The sequence below is a fragment of the Pseudorca crassidens genome, chromosome 19 (assembly GCF_039906515.1).
Source record: "Pseudorca crassidens isolate mPseCra1 chromosome 19, mPseCra1.hap1, whole genome shotgun sequence".
Taxonomy (NCBI): domain Eukaryota; kingdom Metazoa; phylum Chordata; class Mammalia; order Artiodactyla; family Delphinidae; genus Pseudorca; species Pseudorca crassidens.
In genome coordinates, this window is record NC_090314.1 from 3,551,988 (window position 1) to 3,574,056 (window position 22,069).

A 22,069-nucleotide genomic window follows, 5' to 3' on the forward strand; every position below is an offset into this window, starting at 1 on the left:
CTCCACGTGGATGACCCACTTCCGCTCAGCCCCCACCCAGGCTGACCCCCGACCCCCAAACCTAGGGCAGCGAGGCATGCCAGGCCCCCCCCCACCGTCCATCGCTAGGCCGCCTGCGGCCCCAAGTTCTAGTGGGGGCACCGCATGGCGACCCGATGGAAGCGCCGTGGGCTCAGGCAGAAGAGTGGCACTGGGTTCAGACAGGCCTGGGTGCCCCAGGCTCAGTTTTCACCCCTGTGATGGTGACACTGGGAGGTATGTGACCCGCTGCGCTCTGCCCACAGAGCTCAGGGACAGGGGAGTGAACTGAGGGTGACACCATGAGACGAAGCAGGACAGGCACGCTGGGCGGGGCCCGAGCTGTGAGCCCACGGAGGAGACGCGGTTTCTTTTGGGGTTTTCTGCGCTGGGGGTGCGAGTGGAGAGCCTCATCCATGTCTCTAGTTCTGCTTTTAAAACCTGGACTGAGCTTTTGGTCACCAATGTGACAAAGCTGTCTGCATTCTGCTCCCCAGAAATCCCGGAACATGGGTGGAGATGGGGAGGGGTGTCCCACTTGGTGCCCATTTCTATCCGCAGCCGATAAGCCCAGGGAACCCCAGCCGCTCGGGGACGTGGCCGCGACACCGTCTCGGGCTCGGGGCACTAAGCTCCCGGTTCTTCAACCCACACCAAGCAAAACTGTCCACGAGAGTAGCATCTGACAGGCTCACTTGTGTTTTCTAACACACATTAAAATAAGCATACAACCACAAAATCAAAAAAAATGTTCACAGGGGTAACATTTTCCACCTGTGAAGAACCATGTGGAATTTAGGGCTCCGATGCTGTACTGATTCTGTACACTTGATCAACACATCACCTTTCCAAAGTGTTCCCCAAACCCATCACAGCCAAGAGAGGGTCTGTGGTCTTACAAATCCGCCCGGTTGGGGAAAGGAAGGGGGAGGAGCCCAGGCTGATAACCAGGCTCACCCTGCTCTGCATAACCCCACAACCCCTCCCCTGGAGGGTGGGCTGCCCTGTGAACACCAGGGGTGCCAGTACCTGGTGGTGCGAGGTCAGGGCATTTCACCGAAAATGTTACCCTGGGGCCCTTTCAAAGAGGCTTTGGAGGTCAGAGAGACTCTCCCGCTGGCCTGGAGGAAGGCGCCCGCCCTGCTGTGGGGAGGGCACAGACTCCAGGATGAGAGCCTCGGTCCTGCAGCCACAGGAGCCGAGTCCTGTCCCCCGCCCATGAGCCTGGAGGCCCCACCCGATCTCTATGTGCTCCCCCTGCACCGGCTGCCTGGCCTGCTCTGCAGTGAGCTGTTCCCGTCTGTCTGCCCCATTCACTGCTCCTTCGTGCGGCCACTCAGCCATCAGGCCTGTCCTGACCGTGTCCTTGAGCAGCTCCAGCTGGACTCTGATGCAGCAACGGCTGGCACCCAGATGGCCACAGGGACAGAGCCACCCGTGCTGACACCCCGCCAGTGCGCTGGTCCACACGCAGGGACCTGCCCTCAGGCAACGAGCACACAGGTGTGGGCGGAGGCTTGCTCCCCCCAGCACAGCCCGGCTCCTGTCCGCTGCGCCTCAGCCCGTGACTGACGGACACCCATTCACATGGTGAGGTCCTGAGCACCACAAAACTACACCTTAAGATGGCTGAAACGGACACACACACACACACACCCCCCCACCTCTGCAGGAACCACATAAAGCGACAGGTGAAGGGTGCTAGGGAAGGGGGCGGGACTCCCACAGAGCCCCTCCGCAGAGCCCCAGCCAGACCACCCATACCTGTCAGCAGGGGGCAACCGGGAGGAGGACCCGAGAGGGGAGAAGAGGAAACAGGCCTGCGGGGGGCGGGGGGGGGGGCGTCCTTTCTCTCCCCCCAGATTCCCTGGGTGGCCAGCTCAGCCAGACACCAGGCCTGGCCGGCACTGACACAGGGGCCTGGACGGTGGGGAGGGCGCTGGACCTGGGGTCACTTCCTCCCAGGCCTCCTAAGGGCCCAGGACACAAGAAGAAACAGGAGGGACAGGAAGAGGCCGTCGGCCCTCAGGGCTTGGCCCTCAGGGTACAGAAGCAGGACGGACAGGGAGAGGGGCTCGTCTAAAGCCACCTGCCTCTACGGAGCGCTGGCAAAGGGGGGGGCTTGGGTCGAGGCCCCAGGGGGCCCCCTTCAGCCCTTGGGCCGCCGGGCTCTCCATCACCTCACCCTCCGCCCCTCTGCTGCCCCGGCCCCCGCCTGGCTGCCCACCTGGGCGCAGCCCACCTGCAGGGCGGGAGGGACTGTCAGCCTCCACCCCCCAGAAACAGCAGCTGGGGCTGGCCCAGGGTTCTGGGCCAGCAGGTACCAGGCTGAGGAGAGCCCGATTGGGGTTTTCTCTTTACATCTTGGACTCAGGAAGCCAAGAACGCAGAAGTCTAGAACCGGAAACAGCACATTCTGTTCGGGGAAAGGCAGGTCCTGCATCCTAAACAGACTGATGTTTCGGGAGCTCTAGATGCCTCCTCGGTGACTGCCAGGAAGAAAGCGGCCGGCGGGGATGGAATGTGCCCACTCGGGCACTCACGCGTTCGCTCACCCGTTCATTCATTCATTCACTCATTCAGAAGGGCCAGAGTATCTGCAAAGGCTCGTTAGGGAAGAAAACAGGAAAAAAAAAAAATTCAATCGAGCCGAAAGGTAGCACCTGGGCTGGCCTGCAGCCCAGGTGGGGCCGTTTGGGTCTCCTCTCCCCCCAGGCTGAGTTTCTAGAGAGTAACTGGGGGAGGAAGGCCGGAGTGCAGCACAAACGCACTAGCAGCCAAGCCCGCGGGAGGGTTTCAGGAGCCGACACAGAGCCCGCAGGGCTGTCCTCTCCCCCACCCCCCGAGGTCACTGCTCGCTGCCCTGTGCGGGCACCTCTCAGCCAGCAGAGCCAGGCGAGCGAGGTTAGCCCAGCTCAGAGCAGCCCCTGCACAGTGAAAGTCAACAGTCCATCCGTTCGCTCCCTGGTCGTCATCTGTTTGCGCCCCCCACCCCCCAACAGCTCGCGGCTCCCGTTTTCCTTCCACGTCCCGGGTGCCGCCTGACCCCCGCACGAGCCTTCCCGGGCGGCTGGGACTCTCGTGGAGGGGACGGGGTTCCGTGCGGTCGGGCTGCCCCTCCCGCAGGCGCGCAGGGCGGGGGGCGGGGGTCTTACCAGTGGGAGCGCAGCACGTTGAGAAGCAGGATGGCGCCGCCCAGGGTGCAGCAGGCCAGGTGGGGGGACCCGAAGGCCCCGCTCAGCTTTCGGGTCTTATGTTCCCATCTCGCGACCTACGCAGCGGAGAGAGAAGCAGCCTGCGTGTGAGGCCTGCGCGGAGGGTCACGGTGCAGGGCGGGAGCGGGGTGGAGGGGTCAGGAGGCGGGGGGATGGGGGGATGCGGCTGGCAGCCGGGGGTTCTCAGCCCAGCCCCGTGGGGCATCCACCTTGCGAGTCCTGTACGGACGGACCACAAGGTGCTCCCGGAAGCAGCCTCTCCCGGCAAACACGACAAACACGGGGGCAGGGGCGGTCCTGAGCCCGCGCGGCCCGCTGCCACCCTGGCTTCCTCTGCCCACGGTCTGGCACACACTCGGGTCGCCCACTGCATGACACAGGGGACCGCGGAGGGCAGGGAGCCTGCGGACGTGGCCCAGCGCCACCATCCGCGGGGCCCTCAGCCCTACACCCCAGTGCGCCGCCAAAAACAGACTTTCCAGCTTTTAACTTTTAGCCACAGAAGCCTGCCTTTATTTTTTCAAGCTCGTCACGCCTGAAATCTCGACCTTCGGCAGCCGACAGCGGAGCCAAGTTGAGGGCGGCCCCTCAGCTCCCTTCCACCTCTGCCGTCTCCACGGCTGCCTGCCTGTCCCTGTGGCATGAAAGCCAGCCGGGCCAACTTGCTCAAAGTCGCGGGGGCGTCTGGGTGGTCGGCCTTCAGGACAGGAACCTGCACACGTTTCCTTCTGGGGCCCCTGGGGGACAGTCCCCTCCAAAGCAGCTGGACCAAAGGGAACCCACCGAGGGGTGAAGGGAGGTCCTTGCAGGGTGACTGTCCGTCGGGAAAGTGGACGCAAAGTGTCCTTGGCCGGAGGAAGCAGCCTGCTTTCACACATGGGCCCAAGACTCAAGCCACAAGGGTGCACGGGACGTCCAGGCAGAGTAAGCTAGGAGGGGCGCTGATGTCCCAAGAAGCGAGGGATGCCAACGCCAACAATAAAAATCACAACCATCGATTCAGCACCTGACGATTTAAGTGCTTTTACCTGCGCTCGCTTAACACTCAAAACAAGCCTGGGCCGATAGCACTGATGAACATGGATGTAAAAATCCTCAACAAAATACTAACAGACAGAATCCAGCAGCACATTATAAGGATCATACACCAGGATCAAGTGGGGTTTATCCCAGGGATGGAAGGATTCTTCAATATACGCAAATCAATCAATGTGATACACCATATTAACAGACTGAAGGAAAAAAACCGTATGATCACCTCAACAGATGCAGAAAAAGCTTTTGACAAAATTCAACACCCTCCAGAAAGTAGGCATAGAGGGAACCTACCTCCACATAATAAAGGCCGTATATCACCAACCCACAGCCAACATCGTTCTCAATGGTGAAAAACTGAATAGCTGATTCACTTTGTTATAAAGCAGAAACGAACACACTGGGACTTCCCTGGTGGCGCAGTGGTTGAGAATCCACCTGCCAATGCAGGGGACACAGGTTCGAGCCCTGGTCCGGGAAGATCCCACATGCCGTGGAGCAACTGAGCCCGTGCGCCCTAGAGCCTGCGAGCCACAACTACCGAAGCCCGCGGGCCTAGAGCCCATGCTCCGCGACGAGAGAAGCCAACGCGATGAGAAGCCCGCACACCGCAATTAAGAGCAGCCCCTGCCCGCCGCAACTAGAGAAAGTCCGCGCGCAGCAGCAAAGACCCAACGCAGCCAAACATAAATAAATAAATAAATTTATAAAAAAAAAAAAACTAACACACCGTTGTAAAGCAATTATATTCCAATAAAGATGTTAAGAAAAAAAAAGAAACAAGCCTGGGGTGGGTGGGATGAGGTCCGTTTACACGTCGGGAAGACGGGGCCCCTCAGAAGTGACTGGGGTGGGGGGGGGTCACTCAGCCACAAAGAGGAGCACCCGAGCGACCCCGAGACTCCGGGCCCAGGGTCCCTTCTATCTGAAGGGGCCCAGTTGTCCTTCAAACATGCTGTCTTTGTCACAAAACCTTGTTCCTGGTATGGGATTTCAAGATGCAGCTTTAAAGGCCATTGATTTTTCCTCCCAGCTGACGAGCTAACGCTTTCAAAAGGACACTGAAATGGGTGGGAAACCGCGTAGTACCACGTCCTCACCCCTCCTGTAGGCCCGGTGCGGGAGCACAAGCCCCGGGGGCCAGACCCAGAGTCCCCCGCGTTTGTCGGTGCAGGCATGTTCCGCGCTCTCCCCCCACCCCGAACCGGCCACCCACCGAACGGGGCACGTGGACGAAGTGTGGTCCATCCAGAGGACGGCTGTCATCGGCTTCATGCAGCGCAGGAGGAGCCTCCATCCTCGCAAAGGCCTGGAGGGCAGAGCCCACCACGGTGACGAGGCAGAGCCGCGGCGGCTGGGCTGGGGGTCTGACTAGGAAGGGGCGGGAGAGCACGTCTGGGGAAGGAAGGGTTAGGGTCTTGATCAGGGTGGTGGTGGCACAGGCGCATACATTTGTCAAGACTCAAACTACATTAGAATGTGTTTACTGTATTGTATACACACTCTAGCTCAATAGAGCTGATTCCTGAACATCCCGTCCCTGTCGAATCTGAGCTCTAGGGACAGATGAGAACGGCCACACACGTCACCCACCCGGGCAGACTCTTCTGCTCACAACACGCCGGGTCCGGCCCCTGAAGGAGGGGCCTCTCCCCTGTACCCAAGGGGGCCGTGACCGGCTGCACCCCAGCCCAGAGCCCTGGGCAGCGGAGGGGGCCGAGCTTCAGCCGATCGAACCGGGCGCCGAGACCTCCGGACTCCGGGCTGGGCCCCCCGCTGCTTCGCGGACGGTGGAGCGTCTTTCCACCAAAGGCCCTTTGGGGACCGCTCTGCCAGCCTTGGCCTCCCAGATGGCCCCCCAACGCCTGCTCCTTCACTTGGGAAACGGCGGGGTCATAACTGCACTTTCTGAGCAACCCAGAGACAAAAGGTGGGAGAGGGAGGAGGGGAAACAGCGAATCCGATTCGCCAGCAGCTGTCTGCCTCCAGGCTGGCCAGCCTTAGACGGGTTGTTATTTCAAGGCAATCAATAAAGCAGCAGCCAGGAGCCTCGCTGGGTCCGAGGTTAATGTCCCGCCTGGCCTTCCTCGGGGCCCAGCTGCACACTTCATCGGATTAGGCGCCCGGAAGCAGGCAGTGGAGCTGAGCACAGGGGACTGGCCACCACGGGCTGGGCCGTGAGATGAGGCGGGTCAGCACCCTGGGGGCCGAGTGACTGGTGCGAAGCGGGATGACCAGACGCTCTGCCGTCACCCTCCTGACTTGGCCTGGCTTCTAGGTTGCCAGGACCCCAAAATGGAGATGCCCTGGCCCAGCCCCTGGCCCTACCCCACACTCACGTTCCCTCTCCCGAGGGCTGCCGGAGAAACACAGGCCCCCAGGTGAACCTGGATCTCACATAAAGAACAAATAATTCAGTACAAGTTGCCCCAAATGTAGCTCCCATTTGTTGTTTCCCTGAAATCCAAGTGAACTGGGCTGGTTCTGCGTTTGCCACCTTGGGCCACCTTGCACGCACCCCGGGCAGGGTCACCAGCTCACCTCTGTAACGGGTAGGCCTCTTCCCCAAAATGTTGATTTTTTTTTGCAAACCTCTCCCACAGAATCTGGGCCAGGAAGGAGGCTGCCGGGGCAGGAGGGGACTGGGATGGATGGAAATCGGGGGAATTTGTCCCTGACCGCCAGCCGCCAGCTGTACATTCCGTCAACCGAGTCAGCAGGGAAATGCGACAAACGGGCCAGTGACTCCTTATCCACCTCCCAGTGTGCGGGGAAGAGCCAGCGGGCGATGGATGGCCACACGCCAGCACCAGGGCCTCGTCCGGGTGGAGAGGGCCCCTCCCCCAGGGGCCCTGATTCCAAGAGCAGCCCCTGCGTCTCGGTCCCCTCCGGGTCCCACTAGGCCACACTGATGGTGCTGGGTCTGCCTGTAAAGGAGGTGGCTCTGTTCCCCCCAGCAGCCCGGGGCCCACGTCCTGGGGCTCAGAGGGCATAAGGCGTAGCCCAGAGGTGTTTTGGTCAAACCCACATTATTTAAAAATACCTGTCCATCAACAGAGGAATGGATAAAGAAGATGTGGTACGTATATACAATGGAATATTACTCGGCCATGGAAAAGAACGCAATTGGGTCATTTGTAGAGACGTGGATGGACCTAGAGACTGTCATACAGAGTGACGTAAGTAAGTCAGGAAGAGAAAAACATCGTATATTAATGCATATACGTGGAATCTGAAGAGACTGGTACAGACGATCTTATTTGCAGGGCAGAAACAGAGACACAAACGTAGAGAACAAACGTATGGACACCAAGGCGGGGAGGAGGGGCGGGATGAATTGGGAGACTGGAATTGACATATGTACACTATTGATGCTATGTGAGAACCTGCTGCATAACGTGGGGAACTCAGTGCTCTGTGGTGACCTAAATGGGAAGGAAATCCAAAAGAAGGGGATATATGTATACGTGTAGCTGATTCACTTTGCTGTACAGTATAAATTAACACAATATTGTGAAGCAACTATACTCCAATAATAAATAAATAAATAAATAATAAAAAAATATATTTGACCCAACAGTTCTACACCATTTAGAATTTCCACATTAAAACCCAGGCATCTGGGGTTTCCCTGGTGGCGCAGTGGTTAAGAACCCGCCTGCCAGTGCAGGGGACACGGGTTCGAGCCCTGGTCCGGGAAGATCCCACATGCCGCGGAGCAACGAAGTCCCTGCGCCACAACTACTGAGCCCGCGCGCCTAGAGCCCGTGCTCTGCAACAAAAGAGGCCACTGCAATGAGAAGCCCGCAAACAGCAACGAAGACCCAATGCAGCCAAAAATAAATACATTACTTAAAAAACAAAAACCCAGGCATCCAATTTGAGGTGAAAAATCTGGACACTGAGGCTATGGGGGCTTCCACCCTGCACGGCAACCCCGGCCGCAGCCACGCCCGGGGTGGGAGCAGGCGTCCCATGTGGGGTCGGGCTCCTGCAGGCTCATGCGGGGGGGGGCGGCAGGGAGACAACAGCCGCGTGCCCGCCGGATGGGCAGCCCCGTTAACCGCAAAGCCAACTCGCCAGCGTCCACAGGGAAGGAGAAAAAACACGTTCCCAAGACACGCAAGGCCTTTGAGCTAGGAGCCACCAGCTTCGCAGGGCGCTGTGTCCCAACACTCAGAGGAGGCCTGCTGGGTTTGAGGCCCAGGGATCAGAGTGTTGACGGGTAACGTCATTGACTCAGGACCTGGAACTCCTGTGTGTGAGCCAGGGGGGTCTCCGTGGGCTCAGCAGGCCTGGACCCTGGCCAGTTGTCGCAGACTGTGTGCCCGTGGGCCGTGTCCTCTGACTGAAACACCAGTGGTACTGACCACAGACAGTCACAGGGACAGCATGCTCGCCCAGGGCCAGGCAACAGTGTGTCCCCTGGGACACCCTCACACAGGGAGGCTGACAGCCCAGTGGCACCTGTTAGAACCAGGACCCGCCAAGCGTCCCGCACTGTCCGAGCATCTCACTGGGGACACAGTGAGCGTGGGTGACAGCAACTGAAACGACGGGGCATGGGGGTGAGGCCACAAGGACAGAGGTGGACTTGGGGGGGGTCTTTTCAGGGCCTGTGGTCCACAGAGCAGAGCCTCCAGCGCTGGAAGCATGAGAAGTCCTTCCTCTCGATCCATCCACCCACCCACCAAGCGCCCATGTATCCATACGTCCAGCCCTTACTGGGGGCCCTACTACAGGCCTGATGTTGAAAAGAAAATGGGGAAAAAACCCAGGAAGTAAGTGCTTGCTTTGATTGGTACATGTAATTTAACAGTGATAACTCAAAGCCCAGATGGGTCCACAGGACAAAAGCCAGGGCAGCAGGAGGAACCTGTGCCCCGAGCACCTCTACAGCGCGGCGGGGGGGGGCTGCTCTGGACCGCCCCCAGCCTCTCAGACGACCCACGTGTCCGTGAAATGAGGCAGTGGTCCCCACGCTCCTTAAAGGACTGACTGCTGAGTGGGGACCAGCGCCCGGAGGACGGCAGGTGGGCTGGGTGCCAGGTCCCGGGTTCGCCCACGAGCTCCTCTGCCTACCAGCCGTGTGACCCAGGGGCGTCGCAGCCCCTCTCTCTGCCTCAGTTTCCTGACCCGGAAGAGGGAGCCAAGCAGCGACGTCGCACCTCGTAGCGCTGCTGTGAGAGTCCGGGAGTTGACGCGTGTCTGGAGGAGACTGCGGCGCTGTCTGCCTCCTTCTGGGGGGGACAAGCGGGGGCGGCGGGGTGCCGCTCACAGGTGAGGACAGCCTGCTGTGCCCGCGTCCCGGGCGGTGAGGGCCGGCAGAACTGGGACCACGCGGGCACCCGTCTGCCAGAACCTCTCCCTGCAGCCCCCGCGGCCCTGAACCCGGCAGGAGGGAGGCCGGCCACCGTCTAGTCCGGGCTCTCCACCTGGGGGCCTGGGCGTGTTCCGGGGCTCAGTAAACATCCCCAAACGGAAGCAAAGGCCGAGTGCTTTTGCATTTGTAGCTTTTGCTGAGAAGGAGCCAGCGTTTCCTTGCATTTTTCAAAGGGGCCCACAGCCCAGAAGCACGAACCACCTGTGCACCACCACCCCTCCAGCTCGGGTGGCGGTCCCCTCCCACCAGACACACAGGTGCTCCAGCCTTCTCGCCTTCTTCTTCCTGCCTGCGATGCACGCCACGAGCTGCCCTGGACCACCCAGCACAGTCAGAACCTCCCGCTCCCTGCACCTGGCTCCACCGTCAAATGACACCCCACCTCTGTCTGTGCTCAGTGTCATATCCGCACGCGATGCAGCCAACAGAGGGGGCCCCTGCGAGCGCTGATCTCCACGCGCGGGTGGACGCGGGGATGCACGACAGCTCAGCGGCCTCCCACCCAGCCTGCTGGGTGAGGGGCTTCCCTGCAGCGGGGCTCGGTGGGGCCCGCCCAGCTGGTTCCATCTAAAAGTGGGCGACGGCCTGGCCTGGAGGGACTGGGAAGGGTGGGAGCTGGGGGGCTCCGCGAGAGGGAGTCCCAAGCTGCGCCCTGTCGCACAGGGTGGCGTCCAAGAGCTTCCCCCAGCCGAACTGCCCCTTCACCACTGTCCATGAGCTCGCTCAGCCATCACCTGCTCACTGGACACCTTCCACCAGCTTGTCCATCGACGCTGAGCAGCACGCAGTCGTCCCCCAGCAGTGAATTCCCATCTGGACTCGACTGCCTGGGAGACGGTCCCCAAATCCTACTGCCCACCCCAGACAACCTGAAAGCTTCCCGACACGGCATGACGGAGCTGAAGCGTCACCATCTGCAACTCCTAAATGAGGACCCAGGAAACTCTATCATCAGGGACAGGGCGGAGAACCTGGCCGTGAGGGTCAGGCTGACCTCCTGAATCCACTGGTCAATCTCAGTGTCATGCAAAGTGGCGCTTCCTGACAGGCTGCGACAGGTAGCGTGACGTGGAATGTCTGGACACGGCACTTGGCAGGGCAAATAGTCAAATACTGGCGATTTCACATGCTTCAACCGAACACGCAGCACGTTTACGAAGAGTTCTTTATAACTATCAGGTTCAGGAAATATAGAGGAACACGTTAAAAAGCATCACAAAGATATAATCGCCCAAACTCAGAAAATTCTACTGGACAAGTGATTCCGTTTCTTCCATAAGTAAATGACATGGAAAGAAGGGGTGGGACACTGGTCTGGGCAAAAAGGGCTCGGGAATCACATCGACTGAATGCAACGTGTAGACCTTATTCAGATCCGGATTCAAACACACCAACTGGAGCAAGATACTTTTGAGACAATTGGGGAAAACTGAACATGGGCTGAGTACTGAATGGTATTAAGCCATTACTGCTGTCCTTTCTACTTCCAGCTAAGATGGATGAAGCTTAGCCTCTCACCCGAAACCACCCAAAACAGACAAATATACAAGGGCTTTCCAGACACCAGACGTGAAGGAATGGAGGACGCTGATTTAAACCTACCCCATCAATAACATTAAATGCTAATGGCCAAACATCTCAATTTAAAGGCAGAGATTGTCAGGACTTCCCTGGCGGTCCAGTGGTTAAGGCTCTGCACTTCCACTTCAGGGGGCTCGGGGCTGATCCCTGTCGGGGAAGTTCCACATGCCATGGGGTTCAGACAGGAAAAAAAAAAGAAAGAAAAAGAAAAAGCAGAGATTGTCAGATTGGATAAAAAAGCAAGGTCCAACTGCATGCCGGCTCCACAAAATACACTTTGCTTATAAAGATACAAACCAGATCAAAGTAACAGGCTGGCACAAGAGACATCCTGCTAACACTGGTCAAAAGGAGAGTGAGTGGTTACGTTGATTTCACACAGAAATCAGAGCAAACATTATTCCTGGGATAAAGAAGATCGTTTCATGATTATCCAAGAGGACATAACAACCCGAAACATCCATGCACCCGATGCCTGAGCTTGTGGTCCATGAAGTAAAACTGATAAATCTGCACAACAGAAATAGTTATTTCAATGCCCCTCTCTCCACATTGATAGAACAAGTAAGGATATAGATTTGAATACTATCAACCAACTTGGTCTACTGACGTTTATAGAAGACTTCACTCAACAACAGGAGAGGGACTTCCCTGGTGGCGCAGTGGTTAAGAATCCGCCTGCCAATGCAGGGGACACGGGTTCGAACCCTGGTCTGGGAAGATCCCACATGCCGTGGAGCAGCTAAGCCCGTGCGCCACAACCACTGAGCCTGCGCTCTAGAGCCTGCGAGCCACAACTACTGAGCCTGCGTTCCACAACTACTGAAGCCCACACGCCTAGAGCCCGTGCTCCGCAGCAAGAGAAGCCACCGCAGTGAGAAGCCCGCACACCACAACGAAGAGTAGCCCCTGCTCGCCGCAACTAGAGAAAGCCCGCGCGCAGCAATGAAGACCCAACGCAGCCAAAAAATAATTAATTTAAAAAAAAAACCCGGTAGAAATTAGTTTCAAGTGCGCACAGGACATTTACCAAGATAGACCACGTGCCGGGAAATAATCCCAGTAAGTTCAAAAGAATTATACATCACACAAAGTGTGTTCTCTGACCACAATGGAGTTAATTAGAAATTAGTAACAGCAAGATCGCTGAACAAAATCCCCAAACATCTAGAGACTAAGTAACACATTTCTAAAAAAAAAGCAACTCACGGGAAAAAGAAGAAACGGAAAGGGCAACTAGAAGGATTTTGACTTGAACAAAAATGAAAGCACAACATACCAGCGTCTGTGGGATGCTGCTGCTTGACAGGGTTTATGGCACTGAACACCCACAGGAGAGAAAGAAGGAAGGTCTCCCATCACTGGTCTCAACTCCCACAAGAAACTAGAGAAAGAAGAGAAAATGAAACCCATGTAAGTAGAGGAAAGTTTGAAGTGGGAATCAATGATAGAAAATAGAAAAACACTAGAGAAAAATCAATGAAACCATGAGATGGTTCTCTGAAAAGATGAATAAAACCTCTATTCAGACTGATCTGAATAGAGATCAAGGGAAAAAGACACAAAGGCAAAAAAAGGAATACGTGAACAACTTATACCAATGAACTGGATCAAAGCTCACTCAGGAAAAGAAGCAGAGAGTCTGACCAGCACGCACTATACCCATCAACATATTTTAACATATAGTCAAAAACCTTCACGAGAAAACGTTCCAGGTCCAGACGGCTTCACTGGTGAATGCTACCACACATTAAAGGAAGGAATAATATCAATTATGTACAAACTCTTCCCAAAAACTGAAGAGGAAGGAACTCTCTCCAATTCATTCAATGAGGCCAGCATTAGCTGATACCAAAACACTGCAAGAAAACTAGAGAAAAATACCCCTCCTGAACAAAATGCAAAAATTCTAGACAAAATGTTAGCAAATTAGCAAACAGAATCCAACAACATACTAAAAGGATAATACATCATAACCGAGTGAGATTTATACCAGGAACAAAAAGTTGGTTTAACGTTTGAAAACCATTCAATGTAATTCACCACATAAACAAAGTAAGTAAGAAAAAACACTTCGATCGCCTTAATAGACATGAACATTTGACAAGAATCCAACATACACTCCTGACAGAAACTCAGCACATGAGGAGTAGCGGGAAACGCCCTCATCCTAACAAAAGGCATCTGTGAAAACCCTACAGCTGACATCACCCCAGATGCTCCCTTAGACCAGAAAGAAGGCATCATGTGAAGTAAACTGTGGCACATGGTCACCTACATAAACGCTGATGAACCTGACAAATAATGCCGGACTGGCACCCCGAAACCTGTTAAGCTTCGCCGAGAATTTAAGAAAAGACCTCAATAAACGGAGAGATACAGAGTGTCCGGAAACTCAGTACCATGAAGATATCAATTCTCCTTGCTTGGTCTACAGATTCAACGCAAACCCAATCAAAAGCCCAACAGGCTTTTTGCTGCAAATCGACAACCTGAATCTAAAATTCTCATGAAAATGCAAAGGACTTAGAATAGGCAAAACAACTGAAAAAGGACAAAGGGAGGCTAAGTCGACAGGTTTTGAACCGTATCATAAAGCCACTGTGACCAGGACTGGGGTGCTGGTGCCAAAGTGGACAAACAGACCATCGGAACAGGACAGGGAGTCCAGAAATAGACCCACGTGTGTAAGGTCCACCGATCTGTGATGAAGTATAAAGGTCATTAATTCAGGGGGCAGGGGACAACGGCACTGGGTGTCGTGCGCAGAGATCAGACCACGTACAAAAATTAACACAAGTGGGTTATAAATCTAAACATAAAAACTGAAGCTACAAAATTTTTAGAGGAAAACAAACTAGAAAATCTGTATGACCTCGAGACACGCAGTGATTTCTTAGATACACCGCGAAAAGCACAATTCGTAGACGCGGAGATGTGATGAATGGTCGGGTTCCGGCTGACGGCCGGAGGGCTGGGCTGTTGTCGCTCTCCCCGGGGGGCGGGGAGCAGCCCCCAGCGCCCACACCAGCTGCCTTCCACCTGCACAAATGCCCGCCAGGCCCCCTCAGCCCTCCGGCGCGGCCTGCGGCATCCCCTGCCACCTCCTCGGCCTCCCTTCACCCACGAGACCGAGTCACAAGACCCCCTCCTGCTCCTGGGCCCTGGGTCCCCTGCGTCTCCTCGCCCCTGCTGACACCCCCGAGGGCAGATCCCGTCCGGGCAGGTCCCCAGGCCCCTTCTGCCCAGGGCGACCAAGGTCACCTCATCAGGGCAGGACACAACTGCCCCGCTGCGCCGGCCCCCCAAAGTATCACTGTTGTGATGTCGATTACTCACACTCTGCCCCGTGGCCACCTCCCCCATCCCTGATGTTTGCCTCTGCGGGAAGGAAAGGGACCCGGAGGCTCTGCCCCCGTGGAGCCCGCCAGCCTCGGACGGGCCAGCCCTAGACCGGGCAGGCGGGGGACAGACGGCTGGTCCAGATCCTGGCTCTGCAGCGGGGCCTCGGGCCAGGCACTACTCAGGACGTGGCGGGGCTGGCGAGGGTCCCTGCCGCCACCCGGCCTCTGGGCGGCTCTGGGCGCCTTTGTTGACTCGGAAGGTGATCACAGCTGTGACTCGGGTGGGACCTCGTCTTGGGGTCCAACCTGCCAATGCAGGTAGTCCGGGAAAGAGGCCTGGGAGCTCTCAGCCAGCAAATCCATCAGGGGGGACGGCTCGGCTGTGAGGACCGCTCCCCACCCACCCCACCCCCGGGCAGCCCATCCTGTCTGAGCTGCTTTCCCTGTGCCTGCGACGGGGCAGTGCAGGAGGACGCCGGAGGGACCCCACCCATGCACATCTGGAGAAAGAAGGGAAGCTGCCCAGCCCCCCCACAAGAAAGCCCATCACCCCCTCAATAGGCCATGCGGCGGCCACGTGGCCCGAGAGCCCCAGGCTGGGGCAGGGGGCACCCGTGGACCCAGCGACACAGTCCTTAAGCAGACCAAATACCTGTCTTTTCAGTTTTACATAATACACTAACGGGGCTGGGAGAGTTGACTCTTTTTTCTTTTTTTGTGGTACGCGGGCCTCTCACTGTTGTAGCCTCTCCCGTTGCGGAGCACAGGCTCCGGACGCGCAGGCTCAGTGGCCATGGCTCCCGGGCCCAGCCGCTCCGCGGCACGTGGGATCTTCCCGGACTGGGGCACGAACCAGTGTCCCCTGCATCGGCAGGCGAACTCTCAACCACTGCGCCACCAGGGAAGCCCGAAAGTTGATTCTTTATTGAAAGATCCGCTCGCTCGGGGATTCATCTAAATGTGCTGGTTTTCCCCCTACACTTACAATGTTTGACTTACGCACAGCTCTTCAGGGTCTTTTTAAAATTTTAAATGAAACAAGGCCCACCTGTAGGAAGCCACTGGGAAAATAGCCGTGGAGTGAGTGGCTCTTCAACTACTAACCAAATACAGTACAAAACCTGGTCTGCCTTATTTGGTCAATATTTACACGGACTTCAGCCTCGGAAAGAAAACTGGGCCGTGCTGGCGCTCAGCTGGGGAGCTGTCTAGATACGCGGGTTCGATAGGCAGCTGGGCCCCCTCTGGCATCACAGGCGGGCGGGCGGGACACGCCACCAAGACCAGTGCCAACACCAGTGTCGGCACAGCATCCGCACCTGCGGCCAGACGGCTGTTTCTCTTTTTTTTCCTGAGCTAAGAGTAGTTTATTTTAGAAGGGGAGACTATTTTCGGTCAGCTTTAGAGGTAAAAGTAAAATTCTGTGAGACACAGGACACTTCCCGTCGCCCTGAAAAGCTCCCCGCGCCCCCGAGCCCCCGCCCCACGGCCCCTGACCTGGTTTCTGCCCCGTCCAGCTTTCTCCAGCGCGTGTGGCCACCAGACCGTCCAGGGAGCTGTGCGTGGATGGACCATGGCTGGCTCACGCACCCCAGCTGGGAGCCCTGCGTCACGAGCTCTGCTGGTGTCAGCAGAGCTGCTCCCAGGATTGTGTGCATTCACGTCTGCTGGGCTGAGGGAAGCGAGCCTTCAGTGGTCTGGACACCTGTGCCCACCCAGCCCGTGTTGTGCGACCCCAGGAGGGTGGGCTGGGAAGACTGACCGGGCAATGGCAGGGGACCCTCGGGGGGCACCTCCCACAGTGCACAGCCCGAGGCCCAGGTGGGGGCAGGACGTGGAGCCGACAGCGGGAGCGAGGAGCCAAGGCCTGGGGCACAGAGATCCCTTCCTGAGCCTGGACAGAGTCACAGGAAGGAAGGGGGAGGAATCACGAGACACAGGAAGGAAGCGGGGAGGAGTCACGAGACACAGGAAGGAAACGGGGAGGAGTCACGAGACACAGGAAGGAAACGGGGAGGAGTCACGAGACACAGGAAGGAAAGGGGGAGGAGTCACGAGACAGGAAGGAAGGGGGAGGAGTCACAAGACACAGGAAGGAAGGGGGGAGGAGTCAAGAGACACAGGAAGGAAGGGGGAGGGGTCACGAGACACAAGAAGGAAGGGGGAGGAGTCCCGGGCAGGGAGGGCGGGAGGGCTGGGGGTGGGGGGGCCTCTGCAGGAGGGGGGGCCTGAGCCCCTCTGCCCCAGACCGCTTTCATCTGGGAAGCAGGGAGCAGTGCGGAGCCCCCCTGTAGCCTCCCCGTCACCCGCTGAGCCGGGTGGGTGAAGACGAGACGTCTGCCCCCTCTCGGCCCTGGGACCCCCAGGGGGCGGCAGCAGTGGGGTGTGGCGCCTGGTCCCCAGGTCCAGAGAGCAGACAGTGGTGGCATCTGTCAGGAGGCCACCCACTCGCTGGGCTTGAAAGGTCAGCCCCAGACCTGGGCTGCGTGGCGGGGGAGAAGGCAGATCAATATTTCTACAACCACATTCCAGGTGAAACCTGCAGTTCAGAGAGGGAAGGTAACCTGCCGCGATGCACAAAGTCAGGACCGGGACTTGTCCGGGGGCTCTCCTTGTGAGCCCCCTGCCCAGAGCGGATGGGCATGTGCCGGAGGGCTAGTGAAGCTCCACCAGCCAATGTCACAACACTGGTGCCGGAGCCCGAGGGTGCAGCTAATCCTCTTATCCTCCAGGGCAGGAACTGCGCTGAGGAAAGTGCTTTGCCTAATTGTGCTCCCTCACAGTTAATCCAGAAAAAGAGGCCCCGTCTGCATGGACTGGCGTGACACGGCCCGCGGGCCCCCCGGCTCGGGACGGAGATCACCAGCTCCGTCCAAGGGTGCTCACCTCACTGTGGCCCAGACCCCAGCTCACCTCCTGGTCAGGCGTCCGGAGCTGGGAGGGGCCCATCTCTTGGCCATCACCAGCCTCCCGGAGCGAGCTGGGCCACAGCAGGGACACGACCTGGCCAGGGCAGGGCATCGCGCTTTGGTGAGACTGTCTTTCGTGGAAGAAAGTCGCGAGTGTGGTCTGAACCTTTCCAACAGGACAGCACCCACTCCTGAACCTGTGTGGCATCCAGGTGTGAGCGGGGCTGAGACGGGCCTGGGGGCCCTCCCTGCTGTGCAGTCACTAGGTCTGAGGCCACCGGGGCCACGATGCCGTCCCTTGGGGATGCTGCCCCGTCTGGGGGACCTGACACCAGGAGGGCTTGGGGGCACGGTGCTGCTCTCTCCAGCTGCCTTCCCTCAGAGGCTGGCCTCCTCGCTGCCTCTAAACCTGTTCCTCAAACCCAGAGTGGTCCGCAGACCGGCAGTTTGGAAGGCTCTCAGGACCTGCCCCAGACCTGCCGAGTCAGAATCTGCGCTTTAACCAGACACCCTGGGATGGCGAGGCAGCTGTGCTGCTCCAGGACACGGTGGGGACCCTGCAGCTGCTTGCTCCCGACGCAGCTCCCCCAAAGTTCGCTTCGGGCTCCTCTGTGCACACCCACGACCCTGCTGCACACTCGACTCCTCGGGCGTGCTGGTGTGTGAGCCTCTTTCCCGTCTCCCCACCCACGGGATGACCCCTGGAAGGTGCTGTCCTAGAAGCAGCCACAGAAGGCATCACACACACACCCCTTGGGCCGTCTGGGGCTCAGAGTACAGCTGCAGGCAGACGGCAAAACCAAGCTCCTGCCTTCCTTAACCTCTCAGCTTGACGGGGCACGCGACTCTCTGGGGACCCTGGTGGCCGTCAGGTCCCTGTAACAACAGGCTTTGCGCCTCGGAGGAGAGAGCTCGCAGATGGAGCTCCTGCTTTGGCGAACCTCGGGAACGGCCTTCCCAGGAGAAGTCAGCACCTCTCATGATGGCTGGATGGGATCAGAGCACAGCAGCTACTGTGTGCAGCGCCCGCCCGGGGACCTTCTCAGTCCTCGCCGCCACCCTCGAGGAAAGCACTTCAGTTTACACACAAGGGAACACAGGCACAGAGAGGTTAAGTGACTCACTCAAAGCCACACAGCTGGGAAGTGGGAAAGCCCAGCCTTGAACCCAGAGCCTGTCTCTAGCCACTAAGCCCCTGGGCCTCCGGGCTGTTCCCCCTGCCCCCCACCCCGATCTGCTGGCACCGATCTCCAGACAGGCTGGACTCCAACAGCCCCGCCAGCCCCGACGCCCTGCAGGGCTGGGCACGATGGCTCGAGGCCCAAGAGCCCTTTCCCACCGCACCAGGAGCTTCTGCCACGTGAAGCCTGGGCGGCGACGCGGGCAGTTTACGGCCCCCCACCCCCCCCCAACCTTCAGTGTTTCTGTCAGTGGAGCCAGAAACATGCGTGGGAGGGAGGGGAGGCCGCGCTGGTGACGGAGGTGACGCTCCGGTGCCCCTTCCAGAGCCGCCATGGCCCCAGGCCCTTGGCCTCACCCGGCGTCTCCCAGTTCTGAGGGCCACCGGTGTCCCCAGCTGCCCCCGGGCGGCACGTTGCCGGATCCCCGACCAGGCCCCACCCCTCAGAGCCTGACCTCTCCTGGGCAGGTCAGGCGGGCCGGCCGGGACCACCGACATGGAGCCCAGCCCTACGGGCCACCCCCAGGCAGCCCTGCTCCGTGCCGGTGTCCCAGGCCACCCAGCGGCCACAGGCCCCGCGTCCCCTCACGTCCATCTGCCTGGACGCCACAGCTTCCTGCACGTCCCGGCCATCCGGAGGGGCTGCCCGCCGCCCTTCGCCTGCTGCTGGTCATGCTGAAGACCCTCCTCTGGCTGTCCCTCCCACCTTGTCCTGCATCCTGGGTCCAGGCCTCACCTCGTCCAGACCCTGGACCCCAGGGCCTTGACGGCCTCCCCTGTCTCTGGGGCCGGGGGCGGGCGGCCAATGCCATGACTCACCCGCTCGTTCCAGAACACAGAACAAACCCTGCTCTTGCTTCCAAAGTTTGCTCACAATGTTCTCTCTCATGATAATGAGGTTGTGCTGAGGCAGGAAACGTTCTTAGCTTTGGGGATGCAACGACGCAGGGGCAGCAACCGTGCAGGATGTCCTGGGATCCAGGTGACAGCAGGCCCGTTCTCGCCACTGTTCCACATACTTAAAATTTGCAAATTAAATAAACAGTTCCCTCTGCCCAGGAGCCTCCCGTCCTCGGGGGTCTCCACTCTGTCCCCTCCATCCCCTGGGCCACATGCCATCTTCCAAGTCCCGGAGTCTTTTCTGGAGGCTCCCCCCTCCTCAAGCAGCCTGGGAACCCCAGGGGGGGGCCTCTTCCTCTCCAAGCCTCCCAGGCGTCCTGCGCTCGCGGACACTGGCCAAATCCCCGACCTGCTAAGTGCCCACGTCCACAGCCGCCTCCGTGTGGGCGGTGGGCGGGGGCAGGCAAAGCCGTTGCTCATGGGGAAAGAGGGGAGCAACAGCGTCGGGGAGAGCGCGTCCGGCAGCCAAGGTGCGGCAGGAACCTGCAGGGCGCCATCCTGCCCCAGCCCGGCAGCCCAGAACCCACTGGACGCACATTCAGATGGCCTGGGTGCCTCACGGGAGCAGCGGGGCTTTCTGTGCAGAAGCAGATGGGGCCGTGCACACGCGGCCAGGCTCCTGCTGAGTCTGCCGAGGACGCGAGCCTGCGGGGCTGCGAGTAGCAGCCTGGAGCGGCCCGTCCCACACACGACCCCGCCGGCCACCGCCTCTCGCCCAGGGACCAGCACAAAGATGCTGGGAGGCCAGTGCAGCCCAGGGAGGGGGCGACCCCACCATTCACCCCAGGCGGGGTGGGAATCAACAGGCATGCTTGTCACTCCAGGGTCTCAGCTAGTAAGAGGGGAAGAGGGGCTGCCATTCCAGGGGAGGGCTGACCCCGCCTGTGGCCCACGGCTTATGACCTGGAGGCCACCGCCAAGTCCCAGCGAGCTCCTGATAATTGCTGAGCTTCTGTGCCGACAAACATGCTTGGTGTCCTCACAGCCGCTGAACTCAGCGCTGAGCTGGGATCATTCACTTTGCTGCACGCCGACCTGGGCCCTGTCCCCTGGGCTCCATTTGGTTTCCTCTCCTTTTAAAGGACAGAAACGAGGTGGCCAGGGGCTGGGCCTCTGCACAAGTCTACATGACCTTCAGGACTGAGCCCGGCGGCCCGCTGAGGCTGGGGGGCCGTGGTTTCTCCAGGACTGGAGCTGAGCACCCCCCTGCTCCAGGTGCTGGGGGCCAGGCACGGCCTCCTGGGGCAGAGGTTCAGGACAATTAATCCAGCACCGAGGGGCACCCGGGGGAGGTATTTACAGAGCAGCCGTGGCCAGGCCAGGCCAGTCTCCCCGCGCTGCAGGCCTGCCCCCCCGACCCCGGCAGCCAATGGGTACCGAGGAGACCAGGCCAGCGTGGCCTCTGCCCTCGGGGCCTCCAGGGCGGGGCAGATGTACTGGGGATGTGATCGCCAGAGAAGGGTGCTGGGAGGAAGAATAAGTTGGGGTAGGGCCGTGGGAGGCCTCTCTGGCAGGTGACCCTCACTCGAGGCCTGAGGGCTGAAAAGGAGACCCACACAGAGCACAGAGAGATGGGTCCTCCAGCAGGAACACGTGGCCTGCAACACCCCAGGGTGCTGTCCAGACCAGACCAGTGGAGTCCTGTCCAGCCGGCCAGGCCACGTGCCGGCCTGGGGGGTGGGGGGTGGGGGGCGGAGTGGGCCAGGGTTCACCAGAAAGCGCCAGAGACGCAGGGAGGGACACTGCAGGTGACAAAGCGAATGGGGGAGGAGCCGGCGGAACGAAGGAGCCAGAGAGAGAGGAAATCCGAAACCCCAGATGCCTGTGGGATCACCTGGGGTCGAACAAGGAACCCCCGGCGGCCAGGGCCCACCGGCACCACCTGCTCCTCGCAGGAACCCCGGCTGATCAGGACCCGCCGCCCGCAGACCAGGCTCGAGGGCTGCTGCACCGGCAGGGAGCAGGTACGAGGCCGGGGGCCGCGCGGAGGGGCGCCCCACAGCGGAGGAGCAGAGCGGCGTGGAGAGGGCTGGGGGGTCATCTCGCCCGCGGCCCCCAGCGGCCCGGATACCCGCGGCCAGCGGCCAAATGTGTGGATGCAGGCCTTGAAGATGGGCGGGACGCACAGGTGCCACAGGCCGCGCACACGCCCGATCTGGGACATCCGTCCAGAGTCTCCCGGACCCAGCACCGGGCCCAGCCCTCCGCAGTGACGGCAGCCTGGCCTTTTACTCTGGAATCTAGCGGGTTCCCACGACAGCTGCCGAGACAGCGCGGCGGTCCCCGTGTCCTCCGGCCGCCCGCCGCCTCCCAGACCCACTGCGCACTCGTTGGAGCCACAGCCGAGGCAACCCACCCCTTCCCCGGGCAGAGGCCATGCTGTCCTGCCGGGTCTCAGGGCTGGGAGGTGCGCGTCCTGCTCACGGCCACACAGCTCCCAGAGGCTGTGACGTCCTCACCGCCCCCCACCCCGCCCGGCAGCTGAGAAACACAAAAAGGCTGCG

General features: G+C 59.3%; 1 protein-coding gene across 1 annotated transcript in view; it reads right to left on the reverse strand.

Moving 5' to 3' along the window:
- Nucleotides 1-22,069, reverse strand: part of PEMT (phosphatidylethanolamine N-methyltransferase) — a 47,335-nt gene that overhangs the window by 6,181 nt on the left and 19,085 nt on the right. The window contains exon 3 of the mRNA XM_067715917.1: nt 3,174-3,289. Within this exon, the coding sequence (XP_067572018.1) occupies nt 3,174-3,289 (116 nt within the window). The remainder of the gene's footprint in view (nt 1-3,173; nt 3,290-22,069) is intronic.